The sequence below is a fragment of the Arachis hypogaea genome, chromosome 6, assembly GCF_003086295.3.
Source record: "Arachis hypogaea cultivar Tifrunner chromosome 6, arahy.Tifrunner.gnm2.J5K5, whole genome shotgun sequence".
NCBI classification, from domain to species: Eukaryota; Viridiplantae; Streptophyta; class Magnoliopsida; order Fabales; family Fabaceae; genus Arachis; species Arachis hypogaea.
Genome location: NC_092041.1, coordinates 101,812,805 through 101,828,777, shown reverse-complemented (window position 1 = coordinate 101,828,777; position 15,973 = coordinate 101,812,805). Strand labels below are relative to the sequence as shown.

Genomic DNA, 15,973 nt, shown 5'->3' with positions numbered 1-15,973 from the left:
GGCTTTACGGCAAGCCGATGAGACATGAAGTCGATGTCCACTCCGAGCATGTCGGCTGGGGTCCAGCCGCCTTCATGAGGGGTTCTTTTAGGTTTTGGGGGAGGTTCCTATTCACATAGGTGAATTTTTCCTCTGTGTCCCCGACCCAGAACTTCTCCAAATCTCACTCGGGCTCGAGCCTCGGCTTGTCGTCCACTCTGGTGTCTAAGTCGGCCAGAAATACCCCAGATGCTTCCTTCGATTTCTTTCTCAAGGAGAGGCTGGCGTTGTCGCATGCAACCGCCATTTCTAGGTCTCCCCTGAGGGATCCAACGGACCTGTTGTTAGTAACAAACTTCATAATAAAAAACTTGGCGCATATCACAGCGGAGAACTCATTAATCGTCTTCCTCCCCAGGATAACGTTGTAAGCTGTGGAGTCCCTCAAGACTACAAATTCCGCCGTTATCGACCTCTTTCCTTCTCCTCCCCCGATACAAACCGGGAGGGTGACTATCCCGTCAGGTTTTATAAAGTTGTCTCCTAGACCTATGATCCCATATTGATGGGTTTTTAAGTCAGTCTCTCAGAGTCCTAGGGCATCGAACACGTTCTTGAATATGATATTGGAGTTAGCTCCAGTGTCCACGAGGATCCGCTTGACCAAGGCCGTTCCGATTCTTGCCATGATCACCACAGGGGGTTTTTCGGGATGTCATGAAACCACTGGTCTTCTGGCCCAAATGATATTCTCGGAAGTTCCCTGGACGGGGGCCTATGGCTCCCTGATGATACGGCCAAGACTCTGGTGTCCTTTTTGGTAGCGGACCTTGATCTGAGGGGCGCGTTTCTCCCAACCACGATGTTGACCACAGTGAGGGCATTGTCTACGTATTCGCTAGCCCCTTGTCTCAGCTTCATGGCCAGGTCTTGATCATCCTTGAAACGTTCGTGCCCCCTTTGCCTAGGCTCCCTTATGAACTGGGAAAACTTAGTCAGCTTGCCATCGCGGATGGCTTTCTCCAAGGCGTCCTTTAGATCAAAACAATCCTGGATTTATGGTAAAAAACTTTGTGGTAGTCATAGTACAAGCTCTTGTTCCCGCTTGTTTTGTCTTTCAGCTATTGGGGGCTTCAACAAGATACCCTTGTTAGCGATCTACTGGTAGACTTCCACGATTGGGGCCGTAAGAGAGGTATAGTTTGAGAACTTTCCAACTCGAGGGAAAGGCTTGAAAGGTTTAGCTGATCCTCCGTCCTTGGAGGGTTCTTTCGACCTTTCCTCGTGCCCGGGTTGACGGGGGGGAGGGTTGGCCTGTTGTCGCTTATTGGACACCACCACCTGGCGAACCTCCTCATCATTAATGTACTCTCTGGCCACGTTCTGGATGTCTTGTATTGTCCACACGGGCTTGGTAGTAAGGTTCTTTCTGAAGTCTTCATTTAACAAATCGTTCATCAGGCATAGGCTGGCCACTAAGTCGGTCAAGCCGTCAATTTCTAGGCACTCGTCGTTGAATCTATCGAGGAACTTCCTAGTCGGCTCCCCGGCTCTTTGGGTGACCCCTAAAAGGTTAATAGGGTGCTTAGCTTTGGCAATGTGTGTGGTGAACTGTGCTAAAAAGCTGTGAGTTATGTCCGAGAAGGTCGTAATGAACCCTTGAGGAAGCGCATTGAACCACCAAATTGCCGGTCCTGCCAAGGTCACAGAAAAAGCACGATACCTCACCGCATCACCAATACCCTCGAGGTTCATCCTGGCCTCAAAGGCCGTCAGGTGTTCCTGAGGGTCCTGGGTTCCATCATATCTCATATCCGTTGGCTTGTCGAAGTGTTTCGGCAGCCGAACCTTGAGGATGGAGGGGTGAAAAGGGGTTGCTCCCATGATTATGGGGTCTCGTCGCCTTCTCGGACTCTTTCTATTTTCGCCTTGGCCCTCCGACCCATCATGGGTCGAGGGAGGTCGAGCGTCAGCTCTACGCCTGGTACGGTTCCTCCGAGGGCTTCTTCCCCAAGCTTTCGATCTCCTTGGGGAGTTCGGGTACGGGAAAGGCTCGGGCTGGGTCGGTAGCGATCCTTGGCGGCTAGCTCCCTCTTGAGATTTTGCACTCGGTTGCGTAATTCCTGCATAATCTTTGCGTTGTCATCACTCGTACCCCCGAAGGGGCGCCTTTCATGGGAGCTGGAAGGAAGGTCATTTTTACGAGAGGGGGTTCTCGTGCGCTCACGAGAGGAGGTCATCGAGGCTATCCTGCTCATCAAGCGAGTTCCCTCCCCCTCACACACTTCCTCCTCTTCCCACAGACAGCGCCAATGTTCAGTGGCTCGGGGTATCGAACGGGTTGGATCTAGAGGCAATGAAGGTGTGGGTGACTGTGAAATGGGTGTTGGAGAGCTCCGGTGAATGACTCCTCCGCCCAGACGAGGGGAGGATGAGGTGGGGCCACCTGGAAGGACTCTAACGCTCAAGTCAATGTCCATACAAGAGGCGGCTATTAAGGTTAAGGTTAGCTGACGTACCTCTGGAGAAGGGTAGGGTCTTCCCTTTATATAGTCTGTCCTGGAGTGGGTCCCACACGGATAGACCCTCTATCTTGGAAGTTTTCTTTCCAGCTGTCCAGGTTCACGCGGGAGAGGGGGGTGACGTTCGGGTCACCTCCCGAGCTCGGGTTCGGTAAACCGTTGAGTCGGCCGGACGTTTGGACCCGGGTCTTTGGTCTGTTGGACTGGATCAGAATAATAAATTTCAAAAACTTATTTAATTCTAAAAATATTATTAATATAGAAAAAGAAGCATAATATAATAACATCCTAGAAAAAACAAGTAAGTATGTAAATAGAACTAGGTTTTGTTGAGCAACCCTAATTGCGAGTATATTCAGATAATATTCTATCAGCACTCGAAGCAATATTTTTGTTGCTTTAGCTTTAATATGATGGAGCAAGCAACGGTTGAGAGTATATAGCAAAAATGGGCATACTCACTACTAGGCTTTGCATTTCTTTACGTGGACAAGTACTGGACAAGCCACAACCCACCAAAGTCCTAAAGTTGTTGAAGATTCAGAGGATAAGATATATATTACAATTAACTGTCTGGTCGTACATCACACCAATGCAAGTTGAACTTCATAGGATTCTTTTATTTTTTTTTTCCCTGTTCTTTGCAGTTGTATATATTTAGATACAGTATTTGGTTTTAATGATTCAATTTAAGTGTGACGGGAGAAAGTATAGAATAGTTTGAGTTTTTTACTCTCGTTTGTGTTGTTATGTTCACAAGAAGGACAAGCAGGGTAAGCAGGAACTAGGAAGAGTTAATTATTAAAAAATATATCAAAATTATTAAAAAAATATATAATTTAGATAATACTATCCTTTTAATAATCTTTTTTTACTATGAGCCTTCTATTGGCCTATAAATATATACTGATTTGGATCGATTTAGATAGAAAAATTGATATAATTTTTTATGATTTAAATACTATTGATTTAATTTTTATTTTCCAATTGAATCCATTAGTTAGATAATTAACTTTCATTCTTTAACAAACTTTATCATTTTAGTAATTGTGTCTCAAATCTCTCGATTATACTTTTTTGTTTGGTTCTCTAACGTTGAACGACAAACCATGGAATTCAATGATCTTGATATTGATAAGCAATAATTTCTGAGAATTATCCATTTCAATTACCACGAAATAATTTCTTCCACCTTTATTCTTCTTTCTTATGTATATGAAGTGCGCAAGAATCTAATCCTCGGCCTAAAAGTGAACTGCCTTTATGTGCATTCTTGCCATGATGCCTCTTTTTTTTTTTTTTTTGTTAAGCTTTGGGTTTTGTTATTTTCTGGACATCTTTTTTTCTGTACATTTTGTTTCTACCCAAAACAGTTGCCAAAGTTTTTAAAATTGGATACTATCGTTTTTAAAATTTCGAAATACACAAAATAATTTTTAATATTAATCTTTATTAGATAATCCGGTCACAAATATTCTCTTAAAAAAAAATATAAACAAAAATATAGTTCGTATAAAAAATTCATACCTTAATAGCTAGTATTTACATAAATACTATTTTTTTCGCTAAAGATAGATAATTTTACCCATTTCAATAACGGTTTCGCTACATTACCAACAATATATCTACCAACTCTTATTTATAATTGTGTTTTATGGAAGTGTGTTTGTGAATGTGTCTAATAAAAATGTTTTTTTATAACTGTGTTTAATAGAAGTATCTTTATAGATATATTTTCTGGATGTGTCTCTTTATATATGTATTTAAAATATATTAATTACTAGACACATCTACGAACACACTTCCATGAAACACAAATATAAATAAGAGTTGACAAAAGTTGATAGATAATATGTTGGTACTCTATACTTTTCCTTTCAATAAAAAATAATAGGATGTCCAAATGACACAAAATTATATCAGAAAGAAAGGGGAACACCAAAAGCTCAAAACAGTGAGCAAAAACCAATTGCTAGAGAAAAAGAGAAATCCCTAAACCATTGTTTGGGACCAAGACTCAACCAGAATCTCTAATTGACTGACCATTTGCATTCCACCCTACAAGAACTCGTGCGATAATAGTATAAATAAAAATAATTTTATATGCAATTACATGCACATAAATAAAAATAGAATAATTTTAATGCACTGAAAATATAAATAAATTTTATACATGTATCTAATTACATATTACTATGTCACTAATAATAACTACTTTTAACAATCAATGGGTAAACAAATTATCTAAAAGAATGGATATAATTAAATAAGTGTGTAAAATAATTTAAACTATCAATGTATCAAAATTAACTCATAAAAATAAATGCCTTTTACAGAAAATTATATGTACAAATGTCAATGATCAAAATTAACACTTTTAAGTTTTAACACTAAGTACTCCAAGCCCATCATCAATATTACAACCCACTTTTCTTTACTTCGCAAAATGTTTAATTCATGTAAGATCAAAATTAATTGCTGTTACTCCTAGCTATCACATCCCATTTGTGGAACATGAAAGCTAATAAAAAAACTATTACAAATTCCAAATAATAATAGAGAATCTTTTTAGCTATTAGCATTGTTATCATGGAAATCACAACATTTGTAACTACCATATCTCTCTCACTGATTTGTAAAAAGGTTTATACTTTTGCTACACACAAAAACAAAATTTAAAAAAAAAAATAGTTGAAGCATCTCTTCAAACAGGCTGTGTGCTAGTAAAATTATAAACAATAATTTCAAAGTTGGGCCTTTGGGATATTAAACACTTATGCTCACCATGGTTTGAGCCTCTAGCCTGGGAAGAATTTAAAGAAAGCTGCAAAACAAATGGTTCCACGACCAAAAACACAAGCAACACAACGGTTGCAGTTTAATAATGTTCATAAACGTTTTAAAACCAATTTAGGATTAACTCACTAGTACGCTTAAATAGATATTGGGGATTCAAATTTTACTTTGTGTATGCAGTAATTTATTGATCAATTACAAACTTTTAAACAGGACTCAGATCTACGATCAATTAGTTCTCAGTCATATACCGTGAAAAAAAAAAGTAATCACTTCAATCCCAAATGGAAATAGTTCAAAGCAACTATCACCCGTTCGGTGTCCTAACCTCCTTAATCGTTGTGAAATCGTTGTGCATTCAAAATTGGTTCAACAAGAGATAATAATGCTACTTCTTATTTATCGTTAAATACAAATCATATGTTTCTTTTTTCATTCTTTATTTTTTATCAACAGATGAAATCCTTAAACCTTAGGAATCTTATTGTAGTAGCATATACTATTCTATCTTGATCTCAATTCCATTAGTCACGAATTGTTTTATTTGTTAATTCATTGAACCCAATTTTAGTTGTTGGTTAGTGTAAGAATCTTGATGCTATTCAAGCTATAATATGTGCTTTCTCGTTGAGTTATTAGATCTTTTTCTTCATTTGAGTTTATGATAGATTGGGTTTTATTTTGATACGTCCTTCTACAATTTGAATTGTTCTTGATTATATAAAAATGTCATTATTTCTTGCCTTCACAATGATTGTGTATTCATGCATAACTTTATATGGACAATTTTAAGTTGGTGCTATTCAAGTAATCTAAAACAGAGCTTTAATTTTTGTTGACTATTGACTTCTACAATTTTAAGAAGCAAATTTTAATTTGTGTATCCTATTTTTATCTTTCTTTTTCAATTGGTATTCGTGTTCAATTAAGCAAGCTAATTATTTGTGTTTCTTTTTGCATCCTATTATGTAATCTTATTTATCATAGAATTATTCATGGATGCAGATTACATTAATGGTGATGGAAATGATCTTGCTTTCTTTAAGCTCACAACTTTTGTGGAAGTTTAGGTGTTGTGTCATTTGACACTCGGGAAAAATTTGACATGCTGTTTTTTGTGTGGACTTGTTTGGTGAATTCCTTCTTCAAGCTTATATGATTAGCCACCTTTTTGTATACAGTGATCTTATTGGTGGAAATAGTTCATTATTCTGATATTCTTCTATACATATCAATGGTTTGGCACTATCAAAACATGAAGAAATGAAAACACGACCCACTGTGAATGGATTCAGCATGTATTGACTCACCTTATTCATAGAAAAAGTAATCTGCATATTAAAGAGAACATAAGTATATACAACTTCAAATCACCAGAATGTTTTTATAAATAAACAATGATCTGATATTGTTTTTATAAATCAAAATCAACAAGTATAGAGGGCAGTTTTAGAAACGAAGCTCTAGGGACTTGTTTAAGTCTATACAGAGATTTACTTGATTTATCTTACTCGAATGGAAGCATGATGGTTGTTTCATCAGCACCAACTTATTTAAATCGCAATTGAAATCAAATTGGCGAATCTGCCATCTATAAGACAAAACAAGAGTGATAATAATTCGAATAGTAACAGATTTGATGACTAAAACAAACATTTGGTCATAGTCTAATCCTTCAATTTGGTGATTGTCCTTTGTCACAAGTCTTACTCTATACTTCACAATCTCTCCATTTTGGTGGTTTTTGATAGCAAAAATACACCCGTAACTAATTATCTTTGCTTCTAGTGTAGGACTAATAATAGTCCAAGTTTGTGTTTTATGAAGAGCTTGAATTTCCTCCATCATGGCTTGTTGCCAATGTGATGATTGTAGAGCGTGTGAGATGCTAGTAGGGGCATTGTGAACCGAATAAAAAACTCATCAACTATAGCAGCATGAACTTGCTAGCGGTTTACTAGTCATATTTTTATATCTAAATTTGGGATCAAATTCTATTTTTTACATTCTAATTTTTATTAACTTTTCTTTACTAATAATATCTTTCTATGAAAAATAAACTATTATTTCTACTTATGAAAATTTAAAACGCTGATAAATTTATCTACGAATAAACAAAACTATTATTTTTATTAAGAAAAGATAAACTTTTACTAACAAAATTACCGAACTCTAAAAAATTATTTAAAATTCCCAAAATATCTTATAATATAACCTAACTCAACTTCTCTTTTTACTCTACATCATGGTTCTAAAAATCGAACCGGACCAATCGGTTCAACCGAATTAACCAAAAACCAGTCAGTTAGTCGGTCCGAATAAGCCTAGAAATTGCCTGGCAAAAAACCGGTGAAAACCGGTCAAACCGACGGTTAACCGATAAAACGTCGCCGTTTTGTAAAAAAAAATTAAAAAAAAAAGAAAAAGGGAAAGTGCTGAAGTGAAAACCCTAAATCCCAATTGTCAATTGAAGCCACAGCCACTCATCTCTCCCCTCTTCTCTGAGAAGTGAGAAGCTGAGAACCATTGCAGCCACCAGCCCACCACCACCAGTCGAGCAGCCCACCGCCACCGCATCCCGCAGCCTCCGCGTCCAGTAGCTTCCGTGTCCTGCAGCCACAACAGCGACGGGTTTGACCACCGCAGCCTCCACCGCGTCCTGTAGCCACCGTTCGTGTGCGTCGTCCATTAGTGGTCGATCGCTCCTCCTTCTCCTTTGTCGCAGGTATCCCTCTGCTCTGCCATGCTCGCCGCAATTTCTCCAGCCCCCTCTGCTCTGCCGTGGTCGCCTCCCTCTGCTCTTCCATGCTCGCTGAAGATTCTGGTAGGTGAGTCCTCTCCTCTTTGTTGTGTTCTTGTTGTGTTGTGCATCGAAGAGCTTGGGAGGTGAACTATAGGAGAAACTGTAGTGCATTCAAAGGTCAAAGCATCTTGTTTTTCTACTTTTCATGATTGATATGAAAATCAATTAACTTTACTTTGTAACTAGCATATTTATTTATTCATTTTCAATGAATATAAATGTAAATAAAAACAGATGTGAAAAAAAAAGGAAAAAAATATAATATAACCTGCAATTTTGCTCTTGTCAAGAGCTCCACAAGGCTAGTGTGAATAACAACAAATGGTCGTTTGCCACTTATAGCTAGTGTGTATGCATTCGGCACAGGACTTTGACGAACATATAGATCAGGGGCATCAACATTTAATATTTATGCAGCTTCAACCATCAAGTGGTGAAGATCAGGAAGCTGAGATTAAAAGAGATATTGTTGGTTATTCAACTTTTAATAACAACTTTGCTGGCAGCATAATTGAAATTACTTCTTGTTTTTCTACCTATATATTTATTATTTAAAATTATTAAATAATTTTATTTAATATTTAATTAAACCGGTTGAATTCCGATTGAATTCCGGTTGAACCAGTGAACCATTGAACTAGTAACTTTACCGGTTCATTGACTGGTCTGGTTCTCGCAACCTTGCTCTACATCACCACTCCCCAATCCTAAATCTCACCACCACCCAAATCCTTCCTCGACACCACTCTCATCTTCAACTACCAGTATCACTGCCGCCATTACTACCACTGTCATCACTGCCTCTTTCTCTAATACCACGACAAAGGCAGAAATAGAGTAACAGTAGTGGTGACTTGGTAGTAGCGATTCCAGCATGAGTGGCAACAAGATCTGCACATCATCGCCGCCCTTGCCCAAAGATATGTATTTGTCACCATTGCTGCTCCATCAACGAGGGTCGTAAATGTTTTCTGCCTTTCCTTCGCAAGCACGCATGAGGTCCTGCATAGTGGTGGCACTCTTAATTCTCTTGAGTTCCGCTTCGATGACCCAATCCTTGGTCTTCGTGTTGCCTTTTACAAGAATGTTGTGGACTCTGATTGGGACCATCTTCGACAACAGCCTTCGCGCCAGCATTTCGATCTTGAAGTGCTGCTCACAGAGCTTTAAGACTGGGGACTGAGGGATTCAAAGATTCAGCAATACGTCATCGTCGCGATCTTTTTTAATTTTCAATTTTTGTTGCTTCATTCTCTAATTCTATATCTCCATAATCTGACTTATTATTGAAATGTAGATCTGTTATTGTTGAATTTGAATGCTCTACTTATGTTATTAGTATTTGAATTTGTGTTTGCAGTTCTGTTGGTTTTGTTGCTGTATCTATAATAATATAGTCCTATTAAAGTATTGTTGTTTGAATTTGAATGTAAAATTCTGAATCTGAATGCACCTCCTCTTCAAAATGAACTTTTCAACCGTAATGAGTAACTTCTCTTTTTAGTAATTTTCTTTCGACTTTCTCTCTCACTCTTTCTCCATTGCTCGATGGTGGTAGTAAAGAGAAGGATTTAGGGATGGTGATGACGAAAATGATGATAGTGGTTGGAGATAAGAGTGGTGGTGAGGAAGGATTTGGGTGGGAGTGATAGTGTAAAATAAAAAAAAGATTGAATCAGATTATATTAGAGGTATTTTAATTTGAAAATTTTAAATAACTTTTTATGGTTTAGAGAGTTTTGTTAGTAAAAGTTTATTTTTTATGAGTAAAAATAATAATTTTATTTATTAGTGAATAAATTTGTTAGCATTCTAAACTTTTATGGATATAAATGATATAATTTATTTTTTTATGAACCATGTCATTTTATTTAATAATTTTTTTAATATTTATTTTATTTTTTTAATTTTCACCTCTATTATTATATAAAAAATATTTAAATTTTTATAATAATTCCTAATTAAATGTATCAAGAAAAAATATACATAAATTAGAGTTACATTCGGGAAAAACACTTATGATATAGATGAGTTCTTAAAAAATATTTTTTAGCTATGGATGACATTAAATGTGAAATTATTATTTTTATTAGAACTTTCTGTTTTGATATGATAGTGTTAATAAATTTTCTATTAAAAATAATAAAAAGTTCATTACTAAATATATAATATAATATTGATGGAGACTTGGAGCTCTCCAATTTGCTTCCACTGCAATAGAGAACTTTCCACCTTTATAGTAAAAAAGAGTGATTGAGGCAAATGAATTTCAACGTATTGATAGTTTGCTTGGTAATATTTTATATTTCTAGTTTTTATTGCTTCATAAAAAGATTTATATATTGGTATTTTGGTATTTTCTTCCAACGATTATAAGATTCTATGTTGCAAAGAGATTCTCTTATCCAAGAAAAATATTTCTGGCCTAATTTTAATCGAGTGATCATGGGATATTTGTTGGTGATAGAGGGAATATTGATTTATAGGAAGAGATATGGCAAACTAACTCAAATTCAAAATACATCCAAAATATCTATCTATAATAAACTAAATAATATATATACTCAACTCTTTTTTCCTTCTTTTTTATTAATGAAAATGAATAGTTTAAAATGGATTACTGGTAAGAATAGAAAATGAATAGATCCACCAATAATCTAATACATATTTTATTGTAAGAAAAAAAAAAGTGAGGCTTTCATCTTTTTCGACATTCTTCTATAGCCCTTTGAGCTGCTGCCAAAACTTCAGATGGGAGGATTTGACGGCCTTCAAAGATGAAAATGTTTCGGCCTTTCCAAATCTACCAGGTAATGTTTGCTGTGAGTTCTCTTCTTTCTTTAGTTGCTTCATTTCTTCTCAATTCTTTTTCCAATCTCATCTACCATTTCCAGGTTTCTTCTTGCTGGTCTGGTGTGGGTAAATTTGTTGCTTGCCAAACATCCTTCGATTATGTGCACTCCTAGAAACAATAAAAGGTTGATTCCTCAACTTGATTACACCACCAGCAGATTGGGTTCACTGATTGAATTTGGGATTGGATCTTCTGAAGAACAGGTAGTCCCTCGTGCATAATCTTCCAAAGGCGGTTATTAATTTTTAGATGACAATTTATTTTCCACAAATTAGACCATAATGCTTTGTGTTGGCACTATTCTGGAAGGTATTCCAAAGGTGGGTGAAAAAATTGAAAGTTTATCCTGTATGCCGATTTCACAGTGAAACTACCTCTTTTTCCTTTCATCCAGGTAACTCTATCTTCTGTTTCATGTATCTATGTATTGAAGATCGCTGTAGCAATTTCTGAGCTGAAAATTGATTGAATTAGTGATTGATTTCATGACCTATTAGGTAGGATTAGGTCGGAGACCCTCTCTGGTCTTTCTTCTATATGTTGTGAGAGATTAGGAGTGATGGCTACATAATCCTTGACCCATGAATCATCCCTAATTCGAATAGATAGACCTATGCCCACTTCCCAGAGAATTCCTTTCTCTAAGACTATCCTTCCTTCCATTATACTACGCCAACCCCAGGAGGGATTTGTACATGTTTCTGCTCTTAGGAAACCAGAATATCGATAATACTTACTCTGGTAAACTTTACTGATAAGAGAGTTAGGCCTGGTGAGTAGACGCCATCCTTGCTTTGCTAACATTGCCAGATTAAAGGCTTTAAGGTTTTTGAAGTTGAGTCCTCCTTGATTCTTTGGCCTGCAAGTAATTCTCCAGCCAATCCAGTACATTCTCCGTTCAGACTCCTTTTGGCCCCACCAAAATTTTAGGATGGCTCTTTGAATTTCTTCAAGGAGAGTTTCTGGTAGTTTGAAACAACTTAGAGTATAAAAAGGAATCGTCGTGGCCACAGCCTTAATTAACACTTCTCTGCCACGAGTAGATAAGAGAGCTCATTTCCAATGACTCAATTTCTGAATCACCCTATCCTTAATGAAGTTGAAAGTAGCCTTCTTAGATCTCTGAATCACTGCTGGGAGGTCTAGATATTTGTTCTGATTTCCAATGTGTGGTACCGAAAGAATTTGAACTAGTTGGTCGCGGACGTGAATTGCGGTATTTTTGCTAAAAAAGACGGACGACTTATCAAGATTAACCTTTTGCCCACTTATTTCCTCATAAACCTATAAAATCCAAAGCAAGTTTTGGAATTTTTTCTCACTTGCTTTGCTGAAAAGTATTGAATCATCTACGAAAAATAAATGGTTGATTCTAGGACACCTCTGATTGAGTCTCAACCCAGATATTTCTAGTCTCTACTCTCCTCTATGGAGCAGATGGGAGAGTCCCTCTACGCAAAATAGGAATAGATAGGGGGATAGATGGTCACCTTGTTGTAACCCTCTACATGGCTTGAAAAAATCATGAGGTTGACTTTCCACAGTAACAGAATAAAAAACTGTTGTCATAAGTTTCTTTATCCAAACCATCCATTTTTCACAAAATCCCAATTTATGCATTATATTCCACACAAAGCTCCATTCAACCCGATCATAGGTCTTGCTCATATCTAACTTCAATGCCATATCATAATCACCATAATTCTTATTTTTCAGAAAATGCATATATTCATGAGCAATCAATATGTTATCACTAATCAACCTTCTTTTGATGAAAGCACTCTGGAAATCACTTATAATTCTGTTCATCACACTTTGTAGTCTATGGACCAAAATTTTAGAAATTATTTTGTAAAAAACAGTGGTTAAGCTTATAGGGTGGACGTGCTTCATAGATTTAGTATTTGGTACTTTTGGAATAAGACATATATGTGTGTGATTGAAGGCTTTAAGAATTTTACCTTCGGAAAAAAAATTCTTTAATGCTTGAACTATGTTTACCTTTGATATTCTCTCAAAAGAATTGAAAAAATCTGGCTGTAAAACCATCCTCTCCCGGAGAGGAGAAGGGGTTGATGGAATAAACTGCTGCTTTTATTTCTGCTTCAGTAACTGGCCGAATTAGTGACCTGTTTGTGGCTGCATTTATCTTGTTTGGTATACCTTGCAACTCTACTTCCGGGTTTTTAGGTTGGCTAGTAGCAAAGAGATCTTCAAAGTATTTTTGTGCTACTGCTGCCATACCCCCGGATCATTAGCAACTCCACCCTCTTCATCCTCCAACTCCACTAACTTATTTTTCCTATTCCGGCTTGAAATTTAGAATGAAAAAATTTAGTGTTCAATTGTCTCCCTAATTAAGCCACTGCACTCTTGATTTTTCTCTCCAATATTGTTCTTCCTGCTCCAATGCCTCCTCTAGTTCTACTTTCCATATTCGGATACTACTTCCATTCGCCTCGGAACCTTTATTAGATTCTTGAACAATATGGTCCTTAAGGTAATGAATATTAGTTTGTGAGTTAGAGGAAGAGATTTTTTGCCATTCAACAATCTTATGCCTGCAATATTTTAATTTTCCAGCCAGCTTGTACGTTGGTGAGCCTTGAATTTCGACCTTCCAAGACCTTTATATCAGATTAATAACCTCTTCATTCTCACACCAGCGTTCCTGAAACCTGAAACGACACTTCTCCCTCCTTTCCTCCATCCCCAAACTGAGAAGTAACAGTCTATGATCAAAATATGTGTCCTCTAGATGCTTCACAACAGCCACTGAAAATTCAGTTTGCCAGCTATTCGTAACTAAGACTCTGTCCAGCCTTTCTCTAATAAAGTTCTTTTCGAATTGTCTATTACTCCATGTGAATTTATCACCCTCATATCCCATGTCTACTAACCTCCCAGAATTGAAAAAATTATTGAACTACTGGATGGAAGTTGCAGTCTTAATTCGGCCACCTTCTTTTTCATGATTGGAATGGATTGCATTATAATCACCCATCACTATAATACTCTCCCCTTTCTCTCGAGAACTTCTAGAACTTTATTAAATTGTCCTGCCCTTATACCTTCTTCAGTGTGCAAGTACACACTTATTACCTCCCATTTTATTTTGCCTTGCCTATCTCCATTTTGAAGTAGATATAAAAGGAATTGTGCTCCACAATCTGCATTATAATCTCTTCTTTTCACGCAATTACTAATCCTCCCACCATACTGATTGGGTCAACTGTAAATATAAAAGTGAAACCACACATCTGTAACATACCTTCCATAGTCGAGGAGTTATTATTTATTTCACATAGGAATAAAATCTCAGGAGAATGGGTTTTATTAATCCCTTTTATGTTGTGAACTGTCAAGGATTTCTCCAAATTTCGACAGTTCCGCATCATCATCTTCATCCCTCCCTTGGTGCCAATTGTTGGGTGGCACTCTCCCCCTTAGTCACTTCTCCCTCATCATCGTGGCATTGCTTCTTTCCACTAGAGCTTTCCCTCGAATCTCCAGACCTCCTTTTGAATCTTGTAATAAATTTGTGGATGTGAATCTTCCTTTTGACTCCTATATATACTTAACTCTTTAAGAAAAGATAAAAAAACTAACACAAACTTTATCTAACAAATCAAATAGATTTGTATACAAAACATTGGAATACACAAGACATAACTTGATTAACTACATTGTGAAGTGATGCACAAAATGTAACTCTAAAAGGGTAAACTTCTGATTTTTAATACGCCGATAAAAATACTCTTTATTTTTTATAACTGATGGAATTGCTAGAACTTGAGAAGGGGACGTTGAACCAAGTTAACTCGGAATTGAACTTCTTAAGTTTTGTTTTTGCAAAAGTTAAATATGCATGAGATTATTTTCGTTTTGTCTCATGCACTAGATAGAAACAGAGAAGGGAAGAAGAGAAAGAGGCTATCCTGATTCGGTTTCTAAGTGTCATGAAACCTACGTCCAATCTCCACCACAACTATAGTGGAATTTTTACTATAATCAACCAGATTATAATCACCAATACAAATGAATTACAACCTAATTCATCTAGTATCTTTCACTAAGCTTTCTACCTCAAAGCTCAGCTTCCCAAGTGCTGTTCCAACTTAGAAGGAGAACTCAGCCAGATTCAACACACCACCAAGTGTTATCCCAACTTGGCAAGGAGAACTAATCCTAGTTCACTAAAACCAAATTACATAGAAACAATTCTTTTGGCTTTTTCATGCATCTCTCTTGCCTCTTCTTTCATGGCTTTTTCTACTCACATAATTAGTTTTTTTTTTTCAAATACAGAAAGATGACATTAGATAGCCATAACAAAGAAAATATAAAATGAAACACAAATAGAAGAAAACAAAATTCAGCTCAAGTATGTTGATATGATGCTCTTGAATTGCTCTCTTTTTCTTCCTTCCAAACATTGAAGTGAAGCCTCTTTTATAGAATAAGCTTGCTCTTCCCATTTGTTCTTCATTGCCTCTTCCAATACCTTGTACCATCAATATGTTAGAGCTGTCTCCAATGGCATGCAATTCTTTTTCCATTCTTCTCCACTAACTCTGCTTGTTGAGGAGCTACTCCACCACCTTTGCTCTTTGTGAAATTTTTTCACTGCATCTACTGTCCTTGTGTTGCTTTGTTGCTCTTGCATGTTGTATTTTGCTCTTTCTTTTTTTTCTGAATATTAATCCTCTGATGTCCTTGTAGTGCTGGCATTGTCCTTGTGTTTTGTTTCTTTCCTAGAACGCCAGCTGTCCAATAATAATGCCATATATCCTTTTACCTTTTCTTCTTTTATTTCAAGCATGATTGTATGGGTGTCCTTTCTCTTTACTTGTTTTACGGTGCTTGTTAAAGGCATTATGGGCTTATACTTTGAATTGATGCATTGAGGGAATACTTAAGCAATAATGAACCTGCATCACATGTACACACATTAAATTATAATTGAGTTTTTAACTCAATAAATATTTATCATCATAATTGTTTATCAAAATCAATCTT

The 15,973-nt window shown here is 36.6% G+C and overlaps 2 protein-coding genes across 2 annotated transcripts; both read right to left on the bottom strand.

Moving 5' to 3' along the window:
* Positions 1-669: 669 nt before the first annotated feature.
* On the bottom strand, positions 670-1,863 carry LOC112805822 (uncharacterized). The gene is made up of 2 exons (XM_025848152.1): positions 1,150-1,863; positions 670-1,029 (listed from the first exon to the last, which is right to left on the bottom strand). The coding sequence occupies exons 1-2, from the start codon at positions 1,861-1,863 to the stop codon at positions 670-672; spliced, it is 1,074 nt and encodes a 357-aa protein (XP_025703937.1).
* Positions 1,864-11,437: 9,574 nt separating this feature from the next.
* Positions 11,438-11,845, bottom strand: LOC112805821 (uncharacterized mitochondrial protein AtMg00310-like). Its single transcript, XM_025848151.1, has one exon. It carries the CDS (start codon positions 11,843-11,845, stop codon positions 11,438-11,440), a length of 408 nt encoding a protein of 135 aa, XP_025703936.1.
* Positions 11,846-15,973: the final 4,128 nt, after the last annotated feature.